The sequence below is a fragment of the Myotis davidii genome, unplaced genomic scaffold (assembly GCF_000327345.1).
Source record: "Myotis davidii unplaced genomic scaffold, ASM32734v1 scaffold394, whole genome shotgun sequence".
Taxonomy (NCBI): domain Eukaryota; kingdom Metazoa; phylum Chordata; class Mammalia; order Chiroptera; family Vespertilionidae; genus Myotis; species Myotis davidii.
The window spans coordinates 2,816,488-2,841,868 of record NW_006287548.1 but is presented as its reverse complement, the minus strand read 5'-3'; the positions used below and the strand labels follow the sequence as shown (position 1 = coordinate 2,841,868).

Genomic DNA, 25,381 nt, shown 5'->3' with positions numbered 1-25,381 from the left:
AATAGTTCCACTCTTCCTAACGTACATAAAGGTAAAAGAGACCATAATCTCTCAAAATGCATGAAGAGATTATAGGAAGAGTATTAACTATGAGAAACAAACAGATTTACCCATTACCAGGAGCAGCTTAATGCTGAATGTCTCAATGCAATAAGTAAGCAATAAATGAAAATTAGGATGGGTATCAATTTGCCTTAACGAAGTACCACTGGTGGCTTAAACTACAGAAACTTATTTCCTCACAGTTCTGGAGGCTACAAATCCCAGATCAAGGTGTGGGCTGGGTTGATTTCATTCTCCTTGGCTTGCAGATGGCCACCTTCTCGCTGTGTCCTCACGTGGTATGTGGTATTTCCTCTGTGCACACACATGTCTGTGCCCAAATTTCCCATTCTTACAAAGATACCAGTCATATTGGATTAGGACCCACCCTAAAGACTTCATGTTAACTTAACCGTTTGGCTGCTGACGTATTTTTTCGGACATATGCCAAAACTGAGGCACTAATAGTGCGTGTATGGGAAAAAATGTAAAACACTTTTTATACAAATTCTAGTGTTTTGGAGCAGCATTATTACGCTCTCCGCAGTCTTGGCATAAAAAAAAAAAAAACAGGAGCGCTATCGCGCTCTTCGCATTTTTGGAGTAACATAAGAAGAGCACGATAGCGCTCCTTAGCAGTCAAACGGTTAATTACCTCTTTAAAGTCCTTATTTCCAAATATGGTTCCTCACTGAGGTTACTGGATGTTAGAACAACATATGAATTGCAGGGGTGGGGGGAGGAGCGGGGGGGGGGGGCACAATTCAGCACATAACAGATGGCTGGCTCAACAAATAAGATTATTTTAAGTTGGGGCCTTCTGCGTTTTCTTTATATTGTTAAAAATTGACTCAAATTGTTCAATTCTTTTTTTCTCACTTAATCTGAACAGATGAGCAATCATTAGGATTATGCCAGGCTCACTTGTAAATTGATAGTCCAATGCTGTGATCAAAGCAGCCACATAAGAAGACTCCAGATGGACAGCCCATGCTGAATGCCAGCACGTGACTGCCTCTCCCCAGGCCTCGGGTTACTCGGCTGTAGAATGGAGATTATCGCAGGGTTATTAAAAGAACTTAAATTTAAGAATGTGGGAAAAGGGCTTAGCCCAGTGTCCGTCACCATCATAACTTTTGTAATAGAAAGCCTTCCTTATGCAGATCCCTCAATAAAGGAAATAAAGCATTTAGCCTGTGAGTTAGCAGCATCTTGAAGACACGAAATCCTGAAATGCAGAGCTATGCTACCCATCATGCCTAACTCCATTGGGCTAAAACCCAGAGAGCATGTCTTAGCTGGGGAAGGGAACCATCACTGCAGGTAAGTGCACATGTCTCTGCATAGGAGAGCATTGTAGTTGAGGTCTGTGTACTTCTATGAACTGGGGATGCTTCATTAATTTTCCTTTTCTAACATGCCTGGCAGCCCAACCTCAAATGTCACCACTATCTACATATGGATGACAAAGCTAAACCTAGACATGACCCAGATCTAGCAGTATCTGCCCATGGGGTTTGTCAGAGGTTACAGAAGGTTTAGTATTTGTTGGGATACCAGTCATCCTCTATATTTTCGCCAAAAAGAGTATGTACACAAAATGATGGAGCTGAGTAGGGCAAGGTTTAGCCCCCAAATACAACTTTCCTAACAAGTGAGAATGTGGCTGGCACCTTCGACTACAGAGGTAGACTGATTCCGCCTCGCTACCCAATTGCAAAGCAGAGGAGCTAGAATGACGACAGCAAGTACCTGAATATTTGTTCGGACTGCTGAGTGGACTCTGCAGGCACCAAGGGACTCCCATCTCTCCCAGGAGCAGATATTTTAATATATTTTTATTGATTTCAGAGAGGAAGGGAGATAAGCAAGCCTACAGGTCTCTCCCCCTTTGGAGGAACAAGCAGTGGTCCAGAAAAGGGTGGGACTGCTTCACTAGAACTTCTGAGAAAGCAGAAAGGTTCCCAGGGGTCCCCTTCTCCTGGGTGGTGAGATGAGGATGCAGGGAGAGAAGCAGAGGGTATCTTCATGATGCGGCTACACATCTCCAGTGGTGCCCGCGTTATCCAAGGCCCTGCTTGGGAATTATCCCTCAGCCATCACCCCCTCAGGGAAATGGAGAGACAGAGAAGAGCATCCTCCAAAGACACACCTGTTCATTTCAGGGCTTCCCTACATTTCCCCTAGAGCAGCCCATTCATGGAAGAACCCTCTGCTCACACTGTACTGTGGAAGGCAGACCATAAACAGCTGATAATTGCTCATGCACAACGATTTTAGCTCAACACAGGCTTCACAATAAGTGTTCAACTTTTAGCACTTTCTCCAGCCTCTCAACCAACATCGGAATTGTTTTTCTCCATTCAGGTCCTGATGAAGCCAAGTCCTTCCTCTCCAGGTTTTAGGGCCACTCCTCGGTTTTAGGCTATAGCATCCAATGGTGATGTCTTACACCGATTTCCCCCAGTCAGAGCTCTCCTGTACAGTGTTCAAGGCAAGTGTACAGGAGAGGCTCCTACAACCCCCACAGTCTCTCACTATGTATTGTTCTCCTAGGAACACGCTGATGCTTTATCACCAAGGCTTTCCATCTGATGCCTCCTTAGAGTGCTTTCCCCTCCACACTGGGCAGAGGTCAGAAGGATGACAGGGATTCACTGCACAGTAAGCAGGAGAGCACGCTGAGGGCCTGAGCAATCACATCAGACACAGCCAGATGGCCTGGAAAGCTAAATATCCAAATATCCAGTGACTTGCAAGTCTTGTCATGTTCTTTAACGTCTGCCTAGTGAAGAGCTGCAGGACAAGTGGAGGAGTACCAAATGCATTACAAATATGTTTCCAACTCAACAGAAGTATGTTGTCTAAATTCTTATTGCTCATTACCTTCAGTGCATTTCAACCATGGGCCTGTCAGATTGTCCCTAATTTTTTCTCCAGTCCGCTCTCCGTATACCACCCTCTTCTCACTTACAAAAAATAAGGGGGGGTGGGGGGAGTGGGGAACAAAGACTCCTTGTGCTGCTTTTATGAGAGCATAAACTCCATGAGATCAGCAGCTCTCTTCTTCAGTGCTGAATCCCCCAACACCCAGCCCAGTGACTGCCTTGCTGTGGTAATAATAATGAACCATAAATATAAATGTTTGTTGAATGTATTAGTCAGCTCAGGCTGCCACAACAAAACATCATAGACTGGGTGGTTTAAACAACAGAAATGTATTTCTCATACTTCTGGAGACTAGATCCAAGAACAAGATGCTGGCTGATTCGATTCCTGGTGAGGACCCTCTTTGTGGCTTGCAGACAGCAGCCTTCTTGCTGTGTCCTCACATGGAGGAGGGAGGGAGCGAGGGAGGGAGGGAGCGAGGGAGGGAGGGAAGAGGAGAGAGAGAGGGGTAGAGAGAGAGAGAGAAAGGGAGGAAGCTCTCTGGTGTCTCTACTTGTAAGATCACTAATCCTATCAGGTCATGGCTCCACCCTATGATCTCACTGAACCTTAACTACCTCCTTATAAGGCTCTACCTCCAAATAGTTATGTTGGGAGTTAAGGTGTTAAGGTTTCAACATAGGAATTTTAAAAGGACACATTCAGTCCACAACATTGAACATGTCTTTCCAATTAGCAGACATGTGTAAGTACCACACATTATCTCATTTAATCTTAACAATAACCTACAGCTTAGGAAGGACACTAAAGCTTAAGAAAATTACAGGGTGGGGCAAAAAATAGGTTTATAGTTGTGAGTACATGAAACATGAAGTTTTAGTCTTATATTATTATTTATTAATTATCATATTATTTTCCACATGAACTGTATACCTACTTTTGCTCCACCCTGTATATTCATACAATGAGAAATTATTCAGTTACAACATAGGTGAACCTTGAAAACATTATGCTAATAAAAGAAGTCAGTCACAAAACAGAAGTCATATAAATCTATTTATATAAAATGTCCAGGATGGGCAAAACCTTAGAGACAGAAATGAAATGAGTGGTTGCCAAAGGCTTGGGGGGGAAGAGAATGAGGAGTGGCTGCTACAGGTAGGTACAAGGTTTCTTTTGGGGCAACAAAAATGTTCTGGAATTAGATGGTGGTGATAATTGCACAACTCCTAATATAATAAAAGCCACTTCAAAGGAGGAAATTTTATGGCATGTGAACGATATCTCATGCTGTTATTATAAGAAGTTGAGAAACTTGCCCAAGTTCACAAAAGTAGTAAATGGCAGCCCCAGATTCAAACCTAGGTCTGTTTGACTCCAGAACCTGTGCTTTCAACCATGACATGGCTCTGATCATGGTTATTCCCAATACACATTTACTGAAGACAACAGCAAATTTAATTACAGGTAATACGGACTATGGCATAATTCCAATCATACACATAGGGAAGACAATCCTCAGATCCCTCCCCCCCTCCTCCCACACGCCCTAGATTTCAAAGGATCAATAAACATTAAGAATTATTCATCTCCTAATCCTTTTTAAACCTTCTGTATCTTGAAACAGTGGTTATTCCGGAGGAAAAAAAACAAAACAAAATTGAAAAGGAGGGTATCCTAAAAGGGATATGACCAAAGGTCCTCCAAGGCCACAATTAAGGCCTTTTGGGCCAAATAAAATGATGGCATGGCATCCATGCTTAATGCCCAATGCCTTCTCACCCAAATGCCTCACCATGGACAATTTTCTGGCTTCCTGGTTCCTCTCTGGTCTTGTCTCCTCAGTCTCCCACCATCCCCTGCCCCCCACTTCACTCCAGTCACACTCGCCTCTGTCCTTCTTGAACATTCCCTATTCTCCTCAACACTTGCTGTCTTACTGTCCCAGCTGTGAGGAACCCTTAGCCTTCCAGCCTCATGGGGTGGCTCATCTTTGACAATCAGGTCTCAGCTCATTGTCTCTCCTCAGACAGACCTTCTGGCTTCCGTGACATTTAAATAACATTAGCCACCCCAACCCACAGTCCCTCTCCATTACATAGCCCAGCTGTATGTCCTTCAATGCACTTGTCTTTATTTAGCGGTTCACCATCTGCCTTTTCCCCTGGAATGACGCTCCATCAGGGGAGGTAGGGACCTTGTCTATCTTGTTCCCAGCAGCATCAGCACCTACAGCAGCCGCTGGCATAGAGCAGATGTTCACTCAATGTTCGAGAAAGAAAGAAATAAAACCCACACCTCTGCCCTAAGATGCCTCATCAAGCCAAGGCCTCCATTGTTCAATCTATGAGAACACAAACTCAAAAAGACTTTCTCTCAGGAACTCACATCAGGGTAATTTTCCCAAGCTGATGGTCCAGCCCTGGTGAGGACATTAACCATTTGGATTCTATGGTCACCACTTTGATTAGTTTATTTTAACACATTGTGCTCCAGTAGTTTTATTGCTAACTTTACCCAGTGGCCAGGTAAGTTTCTATTGAATGAGCACAAAAAACGTTTTAGAAAGTATCATACTTTATTTTTTTTAATATATTTTATTGATTTTTTACAGAGAGGGAGAGAGATAGAGAGTTAGAAACATCGATGAGAGAGAATCATCGATCAGCTGCCACCTGCACATCTCCCACTGGGGATGTGTCCGCAACCCAGGTACATGCCCTTGACCGGAATCGAACCTGGGACCTTTCAGTCCGCAGGCCAACACTCTATCCACTGAGCCAAACCGGTTTCGGCTAGAAAGTATCATACTTTAAAAAGATATTAGCTTGTAAGAACAGGTAATAAATAACTTCAAAATGCAATGGGTATTTAATTTTAAGGCGTGCTTTTCACATTTATGTAAAACACTGTGTAATATGAAAACACGAGAATGCTCATTACCCGCCCGCAATGTGTTAATATCTCTATGCTTTCACTCTTTCACCGAGCCCATATACTTATCATATACCTTTTGCTTTTTCCCTCCTCCAATGATTTTAAATTGTTGGAAATAGCCTGGTTGGCATGGCAAAGTGGTTGAGTATTGATTTATGAACCAGGAGATCATGGTTCGATATTCAGTCAGGGCACATGCCCGGGTTGCGAACTCGATCCCCAGTGTGGGGCATGCAGGAGGCAGCCTATCAATGATTCTCTCTCATGATTGATGGTTCTATCTCTCCCTTTCCCTTCCTCTCTGAAATCAATAAAAATATATATTTAAAAAACTAAAATTGTTGTTAATCGTGTGGCAATGACCACCCAATAATAGGTATGAGATTCCTCTTTCCTCAGAAGCTCTTTTGGTTCTTCCGTGACTGATTAAAAATTTCTCTGGCCCAGCCAGCGTGGCTCAGTGGTTGAGCATCGACCTATGAACCAGGAGGTCACGGTTCAATTCCTGGCAGCCGATCAATGATTCTCATCATTGATGTTTCTTTTTTTTATTCTCTCTCATCACTGATGTTTCCCTCTCCCTTCCTCTCTGAAATCAATAAAAATATTTTTCAAAAAAATTTCTGACTCTTTAAGTTTATTCTAATGTGGATCAGACTTTTTAGTTAATCCCAGCCATTGAAAGTTAGTTAAACCAGAGACCCACCCTGGTCAACACATGTCACACGTTTATAAAGTACAATTCCCCTGTCTCCAGGTCATTTTGCACACCCATGTTGTCCTCAGATGGCTCCGAAATCTGCACAGGGGAGAGGCCACGGGATTAGACCTCTTGTGGCCTCACTCCACTGCATTTACTTATTTTTTTTCAATCTTTTTTTTTAACATATTTTATTAATTTTTCACAGAGAGGAAAGGAGAGGGACAGAGAGCCAGAAACATCAATGAAAGAGAAACATTGATCAGCTGCCTCCCGCACACCCCCCACTGGGGATGTGCCTGCAACCAAGGTACATGTCCTTGACCGGAATCGAACCCAGGACCCTTGAGTCTGCAGGCCAACGCTCCATCCACTGAGCCAAACCAGTTCTGGCATATCTTTATTGTTGAGAGTATTACATATGTCCCCCTTTCTCCCTCCATTGTCCCTCTCCACCTGGTTCCTGCTCCACCCCAGGCCTTCACTACCCTATTGTTTATGTCCACAGGTAATGCATATATACATATGAGTTCTTGGATTAAGTTCTTCCTGCACCATCCCCCAACCCCCATCCCCTCTGAGACTCATCAGTCTGTTCCATGTTTTCATGCTTCTGGTTTTATTTTATTCATCAGCTTATTCTGTTCATTAGATTTCTTGTTCGTTTGGTTTTCAGATTCATTTGTAGATATGTATTTATTGCATTACCTCACTGTGTCCCTCAACACTTTCTGAGAACTGAACTTCTGTTTATCCTCCTTCACTTTTCATGGTCTAGGAGATAATGGACAAGCACTTGAGCATTACATACAAGATGTTCCAAGACCTGAGCTGTCTCTAAGCCCACGTCTCCTGACTCATTTCCCTTGCCTCAATCTTGTAATTTACCAAGAAATTCAACAAAAAACAAATTCTCCTTTAACACACCACACTGCTCCCTGGCCTTGCCTACTGAGCACACACTATCTCCTCTAGTACATATACCATAGCATTCCACGTTTATCTCTAATACAGCAAATTTCAATCATCAAACATTATATATTAATCTGATGACCTTACCCAACTCAACTGTAAACTCCTAAAGGCAAGGATTGTTCTTAGCAGGTGCTCAACTTGGTTCCTTTGCACATCAAATATTAGTGATAAGCAACTTAATGATAGGTTTCCAGACCTGTACATGCCCTGGACACCCTACATGACTCTTCCCCAGTCATTTGATTGGGAGGTACTGCTGTGGCCATCAGCCTCCACGAACACATTAGCAACGTTGGTTGCTAATGCCACGCTACAGTCTTCAATGACAGTCTCCATTGCAGTAAAAATTAAAGGAATAGAGGGCAAAAACACTAAATTTAGCCATAGCTAGCTTCTCAACATAGTCTAAGATTTGGCAAGACAAATGTCTTAGGCAGGCACAGTGCTGACACAGGCTGGTGGCAAGGAACTCAACCAATGCTCAGCAGACTCAAAAAGGGAAACCTGCAGTACCTTTAACAAAGGGAGTTCTGAGTTCTGCTGATTCATTCTGACTTAAAGCTGCAGTAACACTTGAGTAAGGAGCACCCTAGCTGACTCTGCATTTTTTTCTGCAGTGTTCACAGGATTTGGCATACAAGAAATTTAATAGCTCTTTTTTAGAATCCTTTGCAGTTTCTCTGCTATTGATTGTGGTCACCTACATTATAGTGTCTGATAGCATTACCTGGTATTTTTTTTGGCAAAGATGCAGTCCTGGTCAAAATACTGATGATAGTTTAAAACACTGATAGGAGATTCTTAAACAAAAGACAACCATACAGGAAATCCCTTTCACCAAAGAATCGCTTTCACCAAAGAAAGCTCACTACTTTTGTCAACAGCTCTTGCCCATGTTTTGTAGAAAGACATCGGTGCAATGAGTTCCAACTTAGAAAACAGCATTTAAATATCAACACAAACTTAAAATGCTCAGAGAAAAATCAGGTACATTTTTATCAGGACCAAAATTTTGAAAAGACCCATATGAGAGCAAATTACAAAGCAAAGAACCTTCTCAATATATTTACAAGTCATCTTTTTCTTTGTTTATTCACAATTGCAATACAATATGAGAATGGTATAATGCAAGGTAAATTGGAAGAAAATTTTATACTTGAGTCAGTAATTTATCATGCTTCCTATGTGTAATAATGATTATAGTTAACATTTAATTAACTAGCATTACTTCAAATATGTATTTCATTTAAAATCCTACTCTCTAAGTACTGTACTTAAGATACTTAACAAGCTAAATGTTAAATGCCTCTTCTTCCAGGAAAAGAAAAAATAATTAACTTTAGACTTTTATGTTTTTCTTGAAGTGTTATATGACATCTTATCAGTGTCAATATTTTGATTGAACCCTTACCATGAAGTGAAGTTTTACTGCACTTGTTTAACAGGATTATGACTAAATACTTACTTGTTCAGTGTGAGGTCAAGAATAAACCTGGAGCCAAAGGCCTGAATCTGGAAGCTTGCCTGGGCCAGATGGACAGCCTATGGATCCAAAAAGACAGAAAAAGTCCTTAGTTTATTTTCCTGTCTTTAAAGCTGATTATATCAATAACAAGAATGATATTTAATAAGAACTTTTTTATAGATTGATTGATTCACTTCTTTACGGGTCCTTATGTAACAATGCATTTTTCTTTAAAATGAGACTGGGTGCATTGTTATGGCTGTACTTGGAAGACCTGAGTATTTGTCCATCAAGACACTAACTGAAAGACAGTGAGTCCTTTAAAATGAAAACATCATGATAAAAATCAAGAGTATATTCAGCTGGACTTACAAAGTGACCGTGATGAATTATGCAAAAGTCTGACTAATTAAAGCTTGATTTCAGCCTACTTTGTGCACAAAGCTAACCAATTCTTTCTGCACACCTAAGTGAAAAATCATGTCAGCTCTCTGCTCCTCGTCAGGAATTGAAACTTTCTCTAAAAGATGTATCAGCAGAACGGGACAGTCAAATGGGAGGGCACAACCTTTCAGCTTCAGGAGCACTTAGAACCAGGCCCTTTGCCAAGACCGAGCGTATAGGTCCCCCTTTACAAGTCACACGTTTACAAATATTGTCATTATTGTGCCTTAATTCAAATACAAAGATAATCTCATCTAAACATAAATCATGTGTACTAGATGTTGAAGATTCACATAGGTCACAGAATCATCTTCAGTGATGTAAACAAACAAATCAATGAAGTATTGCCAAAGTATTATCCAAAATAAAACTCTCCTTTGTCACCCTATCAGAGGAAAAAAAGACAAGGATAGATATTCATCCCCTCCTCCTCCTCCCCTACTCAAAAATATCCTTCCTCCAGATTTGTCCTAAAACACAGGGGGTGTCACAAATCACAAGAGAAGTGTTAGCAAGCAGACACCTTCCACTCCCACTTCCCCCAACACGCCCTGCTCCTCATGCCCCTCCTCCTCCATTTCCGATTATTGAAACCCTACTCCTCCTTCAAGGAAGCTCTCCTTCCCCAGCTTCAATGAAAATGAACTCTTCATCCTCAAGGCTTTGGAAAAACCTTATTTGTTCCTCCCTCCACAGGCAGGTGAGCTCCCAATTTGGCCCTGTGCCATGAGCGCCGCATCTCACATCACAAGCATCTTGCAAATAGTTGTAGATTAATGACCCTTCCCAAAATATCTCAACTTTCCATTAATTAAGCAAATATTTATTGTCAAGACTTCTGTCATGCCAAACCTATAATATACTGTAAACCATGACTTCTTGTCAAGCACAACTGCTGATGAGATAGTCACACCATAATAATCAAGAAATAAAATGAAAAGGAAATTAACAATCATGAAATTTTAAACACAAAGCAATGGGAAGGCCCCTGAATCCCAAACACCGTGGTGATAGCACATCCAACCCCAAACAGCCATGCAGAACAGGGTCATCGTACCTGACCTGCGTTTCCCCACACCCAGACAACTACGTGAGAAATTCTGTCTTGTCGAGTGTGGGCTCTATCATTTTCAGAAGAACCTCTGTCTCTCTAATACATTCATATATAGTCTTTAATCTAAATGGATTCTGTGTCTTAAGGCACTAATTTTGCATGAACATTTTTATACTGATGAATAAGTTGTACAAGAGGAAATTTTTCAGCTCTGGATCCCAAAAGCTTACACACACACACACACACACACACACACACACACAGACAAAACAACAAACAAACAAACAAAAAACCTTACTTCCTGAGAATAATATAGGTCCTTAGGCATATTTTCTCTTAGGAATACTAAATAGCAGAGAAGAGTTCACTAATAGCACCCTGGCCTTGCCCAGTCAGCATGCCTTAGTTTAGCATCAACTAATAGTCACAGTGCAATTCCTGGTCTGGGCACATTCCTGGGTTGTTGGCTTGATCCTCAGTGGGGGGCGTGCAGGAGGCAGCCGATCAATGAGTCTCTCTCATCATAGATGTTCCTCTCTTTCTCTCTCCCTCTCCCTTCCTCTCTGAAATCAATAAAAATATTTTTTTTTAAAAATAGCACCCTGACCTAAAAGTGTTGGCAAATGTACCTCCTTACACATCTTTATAAAAAATACTAAGAAAAATCTGACAGTGACCCAGTAAAAGCCTCATTTTGCAGCAAATGAGCAATGAGACAAGTACAAACCCCAACAAAACCCTGTGGCAAAATGAAGCAGCCTAGTGGTGACTGCTTACCCCATTGTGTAGAATTGCTGGGAGTTATACACTCTGATCATTGCTGAGTACGTTTATACCGAGTCAATGTGACCAGATCCAGCTTAACAGAATTTAATGAAAGCTAGAAGATAATACTAATATTGGGATTTCCCTTAGTTTTTCCAGTCACTGGTTCCACGCACACACGTATTCAGTCCCAATCTGTGTGTAAAAACGGTCAGGACACAGCCTCTGTGTTCAACAACGCGTCAGGCTCCGGAGACGCCAGGGAGCTGCCGGCCTCCCGGTGTGTCTAAGAGTCACAGGGACCAAGCCTCCCTGAATGATGTGATTTGAACAAATTTTCAAAAGATGATTAAGAATCCACCTGTCAGGAGAAGACGTTCAGGTGTGGGGGAAAACATTTAGAAAAACTGACTGAAAAAGAAAATATGGGGGGGAAACCCCCCTTTTTAATTTTCTTTATTGATTAAGGTATTACATATATGTCCTTATCCTCCCCTTACCCCCTCCCCCGCCCCCTGCCGCTCAGGCCCTCACCCCCCTGGTGTCTGTGTCCTTGGTTGTGCTTATATACACGCATACAAGTCCTTTGGTTGCTCTCCCCCACCGCAACATTACAGCCTGTGGTTTCCTGGATTTTGGGGGAAACGACAAACAATTATTCTAAAACGGTGGGCTGGACAGTGGGGCTTTGTGTGGCACGCTCAGTGGCGTGTCTGCTCACATATACATACACGTGGCAAGGTAGCAAGCTTTCCTCTAAGCAACCACCACTTAGCACAGTGCAGGCACATGCCATTATCATCACTGTCATCGTCATCATCGATAACAATAGCATTATGATTCAAACCTATTGACAGATTCCTCTCCACAACTGAAACAATGCAATTGACAAGCCTCCCATTTCTCCATGGGGGGAGGGGAGGAAGGGAATCTGATTATACTACATTTATCGTAAAAATGTTATAATATTTTAATTTACTTTAACACTAACAGGCAGCACATTTCCTATAAAGTGATTTAAGATTTCCTCAAGCATGCATCTCCCTTGCACACACATCAAAGGGAATTAGTATGTTCATCTAATATATCTATACCCATTTAAGTAATCTCAATACAGTGGTATGTGTTATTTTTCCTACATCCTGTTTCTCTTTCCATTGCTACACATTCTGCATTTGTGCACAGAGCACTGGTTCAAAATAAATGCCTGACAAAGGCTACTTTTCCCTGTCATTCGGTGATGTCTGCTGTCCTAGACACGCTCAAATGAGCTTTTCACTTCTGGATCCTCCGTTATTCCGTATCAATGGATCCTTTTCTTCTTTAACAAAACATTATCCAGCTTTGATAATGGTCCATTTTAAACATGTTTTCAAATCAGGTAAATGAGTCCTCATCATTGTTGTTTAAAAAATTATATTTTTATATTATTTGTTTTGACTTCTTATTAACCCACTTCTTCCAAATGACAGAAAGATTAGAAGAACGGCCGGGATGAGCAGAGAACTGTAGAACATACAGCCATAACACGGTTCAATAAATAGTGTTGTCGGCTCTCTGATCGGCATCACTGCCACTCACTGAAATACAAAGCCTACCGTGAGTATTGCTTTTCTTTTACAAAAAAAAAAAAAAGGAGCAAAGTTCAGAAACGTGTTCAGTAATACGGAGCCAGACCATAGGGATACTTTGGGGATGAGTTCATGAACACGCATGCGGTCATAACAAGTTACTTTGTCCTCCGAGATCCGTGAAACGGGCTTGCTGATTAACACCTGGCTTTGCAAGGACGGTCACTGTACCCGCACCCGCGCTGTGGAGAAGGCAGGATTTTACCGTCAGGCATTTCGCGATAAGAATATGCACTGCCCTAGCCTCAGAATTACCACCCTGAAGGGCTGAGAACAGCTGTTGCCTACGCAGGTCGATATTTTTCTTTTGACTCAGAATCTGGCACGGGGAAATGACAGGAGCTCCGCAAACAGAAACAACTGAGCGCAATTATATACACAAACCTCCCCCACTGGAGAACAATTCGCACGTCTTTAACGATGGGCTTTTGTTGTTTTGTTTTTTCCTGTGAATAGATGGCACCTAATGGTGTCCTAACAAATAAGTTTAGAAGACTGTTAGGTTCCTCTGCTTAGAATGGTTCTGCCTCTTCTGAAGCAACGTTACACTCTGAAGCCATCGGATCTGCCCAGCTTTGTGTAAGGCGCAGTATGGACCCTGAACAGACACAGTTCTGTTTTCTTGGGACGTATATTCTAAGAAAGTTGACTTAATATGAAGATGAAAACAAGAGGAAAAAAAGATGACTACCTTCTTATTAAAAAGATAAAGCAGGCGTTTTCAGGGTACACGTTTGCACGCAGAAGTGTTTCACACATAGTAAGTGCTCACTCAGTCCTCTTTACTGCCTGGCAAGGACGTGCGAGTTCCATGAAGCAGGCATACCACTGGAACTAACTGCAGGAAATGAAAAGTTTACGCTTTCCCAGATTTCAGAAAATGTTCTGCGACTGAATGTCATAATTCAGGAGCAAGTGAGCAACTTGAATTGAGGTCTGTACAATTCAGCATCCTCGGAGCACGCATCTTCCTTTAGAATGCTGTCGAATGGACATGGTTTGTGCAACAGAGAAACGTGTAGAAAGGAGTTCCCTGCTCTTAAGACAGAGTCCCTTCATTTAAGGAGACACTCATTAAAGTAACAAAGGGAACACAGCCAGAGTGGCACCTCAATAAGACAGGAAAACGCTTTTAAATGGAGGCAGAAGCCGCGGTGGCTGTCGAACAGACGTAGGCAGGCGGACGGTTCAAGTTCTTCCTAAGGAAAGGGCCGTAGATTTCTGGGAAAGAAGGTGCTGGTGAGAGCAAATGCTGCAATATTATTGCAATGGAGAAAAAAGGGGGAATCTGTGACACTTTCAACAATAAAGATACATCTCTTTTTAAACACTGCAATACTGGAAGCCTGTATTAATAAAACCTGAACTCCTCCACTGGAAGGAACCATGGAAAAAGGAAAACATGAAATAGTGGATTACTAGTGAGACTGTAGGCAATTTCTTTCCTGTTTTTTATTTCCCTTATTGCTTTGATAATATTGCTGCTTCTATGTTCATTCAAATATCAAATAGATCTATGTTGCGACTGTGCGTAGATGGGTGTGTGTGTGTGTGTGTGTGTACACACCATCCCTGTTACAGGAAGTATTTTTCCCTCCCTTTATCTTTTTGCTCATGGTGTTTTCTCCTCCTCTTAATGATTTTTTTTTACAATAGACACTTCAAGAGTTTCTACCCCTTTTTCTTAAAATACAGTGGGAAACGTTCCCAGAATCTCAGACACCGCCTCCTTTTGAGATTCAGGACTTTTTATGGGGTTTCAGAGAAGGCAGACTTGGAAATTCACCGGCTGAGAAGGGAGGAGGGGGACGAAGGGCGGCGCGGACGCTGGAAGGAGCGGCTTTGTTTGAAAGGCTGCGCGGAGGAAGAAAGGAGCTGCGCCCGGAGCCTCGGCCCACTCGCTGCACAGCGCGTTTTTCTCTTCGTGTGAAAACAGGAGACAGAGAATCCAGTGACCCAAGTAATTAAGTCCCAATAGGAATTAGACTGCCACGTTTACACTGAAATACGTTTGAGAAAAACACATCACTTTCTTTAGATCATATAGGCTTTTCTATAAATGGCTAGTCTGGATCTGTCCCTCTAAAGCTGGAAAAATATAAAAGTCCGGCTTGTGGATCTTTCTGTGTAATGCAAAAACTCAAATACGTGACTGTATCTTGGGAGTTTTAAAATCTAACAGAAAACATCAATAGCCTATTTTTAATTATGTTAATCTCATTCTAATTCCTTATTCTAAATTTGCACATTGGTAATCACCAATACGATCAATCTCCCATATGGTAAAAATAACAATGCCTTATTTTTCCTGTATTTTAATTGTCCAATTATCCAGAATAATACAGCACCCCATGAAGTTAAGTCGGGTAAATATTTTTATGACCCTTTTATTGAAAAAAATTTTTTTTCAAAGATACCGAGAGGTTAAGTGATGTTTTTATCGACCGTCACATATCAAAGGAAGAAAGATGAAGTATTTGCTTCAGCTCAGTGAGGAAAATGCCAAGTTCACACCAGAAATCCTTAAACTTCAATGTTTCCTGGTCACTGAAATATAAATAATAATAACGTGCCAGTGGGATGTGTGTGAGGATTAAATTATATAATAATGGGATAAAAGTTCCTAGAAAAGGTTGGCCACGTAGAAGGAGCACAATCATTTGGGAAGGGGTAGGTGGTAAAGTAGAAGGAGAAAGAGGGAAAAAAGAAGAAACTCTATTAACGTTTTGGAAAGGTTATCAGTCAGCTCCACCTTAAAAATTAATTTTCAATATAGCTGATCACCTCCTAGAAAATCCAATGTGCATTTATCTTCTGCAAAATTTGCAAATTTTATGTTTTTCATTGCTAATTACCATCAGGTATTATGCTTTGACCTTGTTCAAGTCGTCATGTCTTTAAAATAATATGAATCATTTTCCTGAGACGTGGAACAGCTGCAAATGTGAGATAAAGGCAATTTTGCAAATTAAGGTAATTTGCTGAACATTCTTCCCAAGATGAATTTAAATAGATAGCGTGTAGGAGAGAATATCATCGTCACGTTTCCTTCCAGCATGCTCCAATAAACAGGATTATTGGTTCACCCAGTAACAAACTGGCACTGAACCCCTGCCGGTGTGAGATACGGTGGCAAATGTAAAGATATAGAAGAATTAGTATTTATATCCAAAAGTGTATAATCTGGTTAGAGGAAGGAGATGAGAAACCACAAAGAGTAGGAAATACAATACTTCAATTTAATAAAAATAATAATAAATATTATTTGTAAAGATGCCATATACAATGCAAGCATGATTAATTACTCTAATATTAACAAGGGTATGGTCTGGGTAACTAATGCATTTAAATTTGAGGAGCAAGAATGCTGAGGGCTGGAGAGAGCGAGGGAAAGCTTACTGCAGAAGTTTTTCTCAGTATGAAGGGATAGAATTCAGATAGCGGTGGGACTGATTGAATAGAATGAAATTTCAAAGGGTTTCTAAGTGTTAGCTAATTAACAGAGACTTTTTCTTAACATGCTTTTAAAGTAAAACACCAGCACCCTTCCTTCTGGAGCATTTCCTACGTTTTGGGTTGTGGTAAGAATTAAAACATGGCAGTTTATTATAAAATAAAGCATGTCACGAGATCAATAAGTCACGGGAACACATGCAAGCCCCCCAGATACCAGTGTATTTTGTTAATCAGCCTATCCCTTAGCCTTACACTGGGAAGCCGAAGTCCCAGCCTTGCCGGAGATTACAGACACGACACCGAAACATCAGCAGAGCGCACACTTCTCACGGGGCCACGGGCATCAGCATCTCCGCGAACCACGCCGGTCATCCTTTGACCTTGTTCTCTGTGCCAACCTAGCCGAGAGAGATAGGACTTCGACTCTGAAAGAAACCTGGCCAACATTCAATTATCCGAGCTGATGACACAGAAAAAAAGGATGGCGTGTTGAATTTTAACATCTGCCCAAATCTTTTGCAAGAGCCCTTTTCTAAAGAAACCAATTTTAACAAGAAACCAGTTTCATCTTCCTCCTTAACTACCCTCAGTTTGAAGTGCTCTCAAAGTTTGATACAGACAAAAGATAGGCACAGCAGAGAAAGAATAACGGCATTGGCAATCCGAACAGATACTCCGATGAATAAATCATGAGTTAGCTGTAGCAAAAATTCATTTTTTACATTCCTCATAGGCAGCCAAAGAAGAGAAGTTATATCTAATATTATTGGGGGAGGGGGGTCTTTTAGCCCTAAAGGGTCACACTAATATCTTCCTTAGTGATCACTTAGCAACCCAGGAGAACTCTGTAACAGTACACATTCACCGACAACACCATCTTTGGACATTTACGCGAACCGTCTTCTATAAATTTATCCCTGATGATTAATGTTTGCTGGATATTAAATCGACAATGCCAACTCAAAAGAGAGATGAAATCATAAGCCTTCAGAGCTCTTGCTATTTGAAAATGTATTTGAAAATGGGTAAAGCATTACAAGTATCACTACAGCTCTATTATTTAGCTTTCATATATTTTCCGAAGGACGAATAAAAATACAACTATGACAACAGTTGCCATGGAAGCAGTTCCTTTCTGCTGCCTTCCTGAATAGCAGCGTTTAATTTGATGCATTAATCTAGTGGCTGAGGTGTGATTCACTTGTTCTTTTTCCTCATCAATTCCTACATCGCCAAACTGCACAACTCCAAGGAGTGCTGCTCTCCCTGCTGACACTGTTGTCATAAAGCGAGGACCTATTTTTCCTTTCTAGCCAGGATTACTGAACACCCACTAGATAATTTAAATAAAAGAATAGAAATGGGGTGTGAGTTTTGGAACGCAAACGACACCAAGCTCCATGGATAGTGTCCGTGACTCATTACAAGGCAGTTTTTAAAATCTTTTGCTTATATAATGTTAGTACTGCCCTGCGAGAAAAAAAGCCTGCGGAAGGCAGCCATCCGGGAGACTTTCCTGGTCTGCTCTCCCTGCTTCTGGGAATGCTGGCTACAACAGCCCAGTGGACTCAACTCAAATAGCTACCTACAGCCCTGGCCTGTGTCGTTCAGTTGGTTGAGTGTCATCCCATGCCCTGAGAGGTTGCCAGTTCATTTCCCAGTCAGAGCACGTGCCCAGGTGGCGGGCTTAATCCCCAGGAAGGGGTGTGCAGAAGGCAGTGGATCGATGTTTCCCTCCCTCTCCCTTCCTCTCTCTCTCTCTCTCTCGCTAAAATCAATAAAAGCATATTTAAATTTTTTTATTTTAAAAAATACCTACCTAGAGCGAAAGAAGCTTCTTTAACTTGGATCTTTATGAAGACCACACAAGGATTAGTCAAGAATGAATGAGCTTGGAATACGAAATGAGGTTTATGATACAGTAATTACACAATTCACTTGAGCCTTGTTATATCCAGCAAACCATAAATGCTATAGAGTAAATGGAAATATTAATTTTCAGCTCTCCCTCACTAAGAAGCTACTGAAAATGAACAACCCAGGGAAGCTAGGCAGACCTGCCCATGCCAGGTCTCTCTTCTCTTAAGATATCTTGATCTTCTTTGGTGGATCTCACACTGCCCTTGCCCAGAGCTGCTTTGTGTTGGGATCTCTATACCAGCTGTTATTTCCATTTGAAGAAAATTTTTAGGATCTGCTTATCAGTACATCATAAATACACAGCTATTTGACAGCGATACTCCTAAGAGGGCTTTGCTTTCCTTAATTACCTTTTGCAAGATGTGTGCCACACGTTGAGTGTTACTGGGGAGAAGCCTCTTTTGCTCTAGGGTCCCAGCTATGGATTAGAGAGTTCTCAGCCATGTCTGGATCTGTCCTTTGCTCTAACTTCTGACCTTAGCTTTGACCATGGATGGATTGCATTCTGTCCTTTTGGATGGAAAGAGTAATTTTCAAATTGGAGGCCACAATAAAAGTGGATTCTCCCATTTTACAAACAAGTGCCAACAGACTTCCTCAGGAACACCAGGACATAGAGGTTCACAATTGTCATGTATCACAATTTTACTCAAAACAAATATCATGTGTGCTGTACATACTTTACTCACAGCTAGATGTGGAAAAGCTAATATTGACGTGACCTCATTTTCTCTAACATTCAGCTTCCATAGAATTCCACAAAATGCCAACCACTCAGCCTGTAGTCACATAATTTTTAAAACTAACATTTAGAATATTGACTGTTACACAGAATATCCTGCCTATTTTGGTAAGCAAATGATAGACTCACCATGTCTACAGAATGTTTTAGGTTCATTAAGACTCCATTTTTATTTCCAAATGAGAACCCAGAATTGCATGGAAACTTGGAGATATATAAACATAAATATAGTACTCTGGAATACATCTATTTCCTCAGATTACATGCTATCTCAGTGGCTTCTGCATCAGGTATGAAATAATTTACTCAATCAGCAAATAATTTTTCTTACTACCATGTTTCAAGCAGTAGAGAGAAGTAATGCCATCAACAAATAAATGTAAATCAAGTTAGATGGTGATAAATGCTATAGGTAAAAAGAATAAAATAGGTAAAAGGCAAAGGTAGTTAAAAAGTATATTGTATGGATAAATGGCAACATTAAACAAGATGGACAGAGAAGGACTCTGAAAAGACAGCCTTTAAGCAAAGATTGGGGAGTGAAGTAGCAGCTAGTTACAAAAACCCTAAGGCAGGAGCACAGTTGTATGTTAAAGAAAAGCAGTAAGGCCAGTTTGGATGAAGGGAAGTGAATCCAAGGGAGTGTCCTAGGCAATCAAGTTAAAGAAGCAATGAGTGGTCAATTGTGTAGGACTTTGTAGGCTAATGTATTGAAATTTCAATATATTTTACTCTTAATAGAAATAAAAAGTTGCTAAGGATTTTGAGCTGAGGAGTGATGTGATCTGAGGAGTGATGTGATCCAGGCTATTGTGTTGACAAGGGAGTAAAGGTGGGGGAGGGGTGGGCAGAGAGAGCAGAGGGTCCAGTTAAGACACTATTGCAATATTCCAGGTAGGAGAGAACGGTGAGTTGGACTTGGGTAATAATAGCAGAGTTGATGAGAAGTGGTCAGATTCTGGGCAGACAATAAAAGCATTGTCAACAGCAGTTGCTTACAGATCAGAAATGGGTTTTGAATAAAATAGAGCAGGAAAGGAAAACTCAAGAATTTTAGGTCTGAATAACCAGAAGATGCAAGCTATGAGGTGAGGAACAATGGAGGAGGAGGAGATGGCAGTGAAAATACAGTACTTCTGTTTGGGATCTATTACGTTTGGTATGCACATTAGGTAGCCAAGTGGAGATGTGGAATAGGCAGTTAGATATAAGGCATACATAGAGACATCTTTTAGTTAGCATTTACTGAGGAATTAAGAAACACTAAACAAGTGAATGATTAAGCATATGAATGAATGAATGAGTGAATAAAGAATAAATATTGAACATACAAAAAAATGACAGTAAAAGAACTAACGAGGAGGATATAATTTAAATTCTGCAGACAACTTACTCTCTGAAATAGCTATACCTTAAAAGAGAAAACTAAGATAATTGGGTAGGAAAAACTGTAAAATCAGTACAAAATAACCCACTCACTGGGTTTTTAAATAACACTTTCAATTTAAACAGTGTCACTTTGGAACACAAGAGATACATTATGCACTACAAATTCTCCCAAAAGGATCCAAGTCCAAAAGCATCATTCTTAGATGTCTTGTGTATGTGTTAAAATTACAAAGGAATGCTCAGCAAATGAAGATGTTAGTTCTCCGGCAAACCACATGGGTTATATGCATGAATATATATATATAATATTCCTAAGAAACAACATAGTGTTGTCTTTGATTTCCCAAAAGTCCATTTCTATATTCTGGAAGTCATACTATCTTAACTGCTTTTAATATTTCAAACTTGTCATTGCTTTTAGGCATACATTGTCATGTACCTCATTTTAAGGCTTTTTAAAGCATACACTTACTACCCTGGCAGTTGTGGCTCAGTTGACAGGGCGTCATCCCATGCAACAAAAGTCTGCCGGTTCGATTCCCAGTCAGGGTACATGCCCAGGTTGTGGGCTCAATCCCCAGTAGGGGGTGTGCAGGAAGTAGCTGACCTAGTTTCGCTCTCACTGCTGTTCTCTCCTCCACCCCTCTTTCTTACTCTCTCTCTAAAAATCAATAAAAAGTCTTTGAAAAAAAAGAAAGTATACATTTACTGATTTTAATTTACTAACTGTATCTAGCATCTTAGGGGCCTGATCTTAAGGCAGAGAACCAAGGCATATCCCACACCCTATTAAATAATGTAGGTTTCTCAAAATCTCTAACCAATTTAGTAATTAAAGTTTATACTGCAAACTCTATGAATGAAAAGATTTGAAAGAATTGAACAAATCTCTTCACTCCTACAGCTGTTCCTTGGACTCCTACTTAAATTAGCAAATGACAAAAAGGAGACTTCTCTTCAATATTTTGTTAAAATCACAATGCTATTTCAACAGTGCCAATGAGTAATAAATAAACAAAGCAATTTCAGTTAGTTACTTCGGATGACTTTGTTTTTTTACCTGAAGTAAGCAAATAACTATATCAGGGCAGTATTTAATTAGTCATGACTAGAGAGGTCAGAATGTTAGTAACACTGGATCAATGGTCCCAAATAAAAGCTGCTTATAGAATATGAAACTTTTTCTAAAAATATAAAACTATAGTAAACTTAACACTGTTTTATCTTAGCCAAAAAAAAAGGAAAAAGCCATTTAAATTAAGACCTCTAAGCAAACCCTTCTTCCTGCCTTCCATTCTGATTAACATTAAATTAGCCAGTGTCTCACAAAATAAAAATGATGGCATCTGCACCAACACTGTAGTCCGTAAGTCAGGCCAGCACAAGACAAAGTCTGCTGGCTCAGTGCTCAAGCACATTTATGTAGGAAACAGCATATATGTCAAGGGACAGAAAGATAATAATTCCCATTTTCCTAACCTATAGGTTTACAAGTTTAAGAACAGGCTTTCTGAACCTCAGCAAGACTGATATTTTAGGCTGCATTCATCTTAGATGTGTGCGGGGGTCGGGGGAGCAATCTGTCTTGTGCACTGTGGTATGTTTTGCAGCATCCCTGGCCTCTATCCACTAGATGCCAGTAGCATCCAATCCCCAGTATGACAGCCAATAATGTCTCCAGATATTGCCAAACGTCCCCTGGGAAGAGCAAAACTGCCCCTAGTTGAGAACCCTTGACCTGTATGTTCAGGAGATGTATGATTTTATATCGATTCCTCTAGGTGTGTTGCTTTTACAAAATACGTAACCTTAATTTCAAAGCTCACTTTCCGCTGTCACCAAAGCCCCTGAGACGAAACAGCAGGAAGCAACTGATACCCACAGAAAAAGGAAGCTTGGTTCTTTCAAAAGTTAGTTATCTATCTGCTCAAGAGCAAATTCTTAAACACTTATACCCATAGAAATGTCCCCAAATTAAACTCTGAGTTTAAATCTGTCAAATAAGCTCGATGTAGTCTTCAAAAAATAATAAGGAAATGCTGCAACAGTCCAGAAATTTGGTGGGGTTTTTTTTTATGTATACTTAATGTTGTTTTTTCCCCCTCCCAAAGTGGCAGCTTCTTATCTTTTGAAATGTCACTTGGTGACTCAAAAGAGAATAACTGTAATTTAAACAGCAAGAAGTGAGGGGGAATCACTGTATGTGGTCTCCGTTTGGAAGCTAATAAGCTGTCCTTCCGTAATTAATGTAATATGTTTTCTCTGTGGGTATAAAACCCCACGTCTCTAAATACCATTTATATGCTGGTGGCTCCCACATTTCCATCTCGTTCCAACCTGCCCCTGAGACCACAGCCCATCATCAACATACCCACGTAGATGACCAGCAGTCGGCCTGGAGAGAACAAGTTAAGGCTTCTCTTCGCCTCCTTCTAAACTTGCCTCCCAGCCTTTCCCATGCTGGGAAAAAGGAGCACTATTCCCCAGGAAAAAGCCTTATAGTCATTCTTGACTTCTGTATTAATTTCCAATTACTACCGTAACAAATTTCCATCATTTTGTGACTTAAAACAACACATATTATTATCTCATGCTTCTGGAGTTCAAAAGTCCAAATTAAAAGTCTAGAGTCCAATATTAAGGTGTCGACAGGACACCTTCTGGAGGCTCCAGGGGGGGAAATCAATTTCCTTATTATTTCCAGCTTCTAGACCAGTGGTTCTCAACCTTCCTAATGCCGCGACCCTTTCATACAGTTCCTCATGTTGTGGTGACCCCCAATTTCATTATTACAAATTGAACATAATTAAAGCATAGTGATTGATCACATAAACAATATGTAATTATATATGTGTTTTCCGATGGTCTTAGGCGACCCCTGTGAAAGGGTGGTTCTACCCCTAAAGGGGTCTCGATCCACAGGCTGAGAACTGCTGTTCTAGAGGCTCCTACATTACACGGCTTGGGGTCCTTCCCCACATCACTCCCACCTCTGCTTGCATCATAACATCTCCTTCTCTGACCCTAACTCTCACAAGGACCTTTGTGAGTACACTGGGCCCACCCAGAAATCCCAGCATAACCTGTCCATCTCAGGATACTTAACTTAATCACATCTACAAAGTCTCTTTTGCCACATGAGATATTGTGATTTATAAGAAATCTTTCCAACTGGTCATCCCGAGGGCCAAAATATATTTCTCATACAGACGTGGTCTTCATGCAAGGTTCCTGGCTCGCAGCTCCCCAAACCCTTGGGATTTTCTAAGAAATAAGTGTGATGAGAGCTTTTTTGTCATATTTGGTTTCTTATCCTGTTTCTGAAATCACTGCAGAGTCGTGAAGGGGAAGTACATGTCTGATTATTCAAAACAAGCCCCTTTCCACACCCCTGGGTCTGTGTCAATGAGATGACTTTTGGAAAGCACTTGAGGATGGGAGCTGGTTGCCAGAAGCACCCGCCATGAATAAAGGGTTGGAACTTTCAGTCCCACCTGCCCCCCCTGGCCTCTCTGGAGGGGAGAGTGACCGAAGGTTCAATTGATTACCAATGGCCAATGATTTCATCAATCATGCCTGTGTAATGAAGCCTCCACAAAAACCCAAAAGGAGGGGTTGGCGAACACATGGAGAGGTGTGGAGAGGGGTACTCCCTTTGCCCCATACCTGGTCCTATGCATCGTTTCTATTTGGCTGTTCCTGAGTTACATCCAATAGACCAATAAACTAGTTAGTAAACGTGTCTCCAAGTTCTGTGAGCCATTCTAACAAATTAATCAAACCCGAGGAGGGGGTCCTGGGAACCTCTTACTCATAGTCAGTCAGTCGGAAGTACAGCTAAATACTTGGACCTGCAACTGGCATCTGAAAGGCAGGGTGGCCAGGAGCGTGGGGGGAGCGGGGGGAGGGAGTCTTGTAAAACTGACCCCTTTGCAACTGGCATCTGGAGCTATCTCTAGATAAAAATAGTGTCAGAATTGAGTTGAATTTTCTGACACCTTGCTAGTGTCCCAAGAATTGCCGTTGGTGTGGGAAACCCCTCCCCACAATGAAATTTGCTGATTGGAACCACCTTTTACCACATAAAGTAACTTATTCACGGGAGTCTTGTAAAACTGACCCCTTAACCTGTGGGATCTGGAGCTATCTCTAGATAAAAATAGTGTCAGAATTGAGTTGAATTTTCTGACACCTTGCTAGTGTCCCAAGAATTGCCGTTGGTGTGGGAAACCCCTCCCCACAATGAAATTTGCTGATCGGAACCACCTTTTACCACATAAAGTAACTTATTCACAGATTTAGGGGATTAGGATATGAACACCCTAGGGGGAGGGGATTATCCTGTCTACCACTACTCCTCTCCTTTTCTAGTTCCCCCTCCTCCCCCCGCCACAATCATCAACAATCCGGAGGCTCTACCTCTGAAATATGAACACCCTAAACTGCATCCCTGTCACTCCTCTGCTGCCACCCCAGTAAGGCCATGCGGACTCTGTGCTGGGTGCCTGTGAGCGCCTCCTCACCAGTCTCCTTGGTGCCACTCTTGCCCCTCTACCGTCCTCGGCTCTAAAGCTACCAGAACTTTGATTTTTGCAAAATATAAATCAAAGAATGTTATTTCCTTGTTCAAAACCCATCAGTGGCTTCCCATTATAATCAGAACAAAATCCTAATAGGCCCTTCATCCTCTGGCCCCTTCTTACCTTTAAAAAATAATGGAGAAAGAAATACGCAATTTTTTCCTCCACAGAATTTCTCACCCTCAACCTTCCAAGGCCTTGTACAATGAGCAGGAGCTCTTAGCCACTTATCAAAGGGAGCTGCCCGTGTTCCGGCTGCCCTGCCCGAGCCTCTAATTGTACTTCTCTCTCCTAAGGCAGAAGACAGCAACTAGCCACATAATTCTAACCCCAAGCCCTCCCTCTCCAAGTCCATTTTGACTGCAAAGTTCTTGATAAAACTACCAGGAATT

At 41.3% G+C, this 25,381-nt stretch overlaps 1 protein-coding gene across 1 annotated transcript in view; it reads right to left on the bottom strand.

Moving 5' to 3' along the window:
• ADAM23 (ADAM metallopeptidase domain 23) overlaps positions 1-25,381 on the bottom strand; it is a gene marked incomplete at its 5' end in the record, with an annotated part of 149,420 nt that overhangs the window by 105,278 nt on the left and 18,761 nt on the right. The window contains one exon of the mRNA XM_006759419.2: positions 9,009-9,085. Coding sequence (XP_006759482.2) covers positions 9,009-9,085 — 77 coding nt within the window. The remainder of the gene's footprint in view (positions 1-9,008; positions 9,086-25,381) is intronic.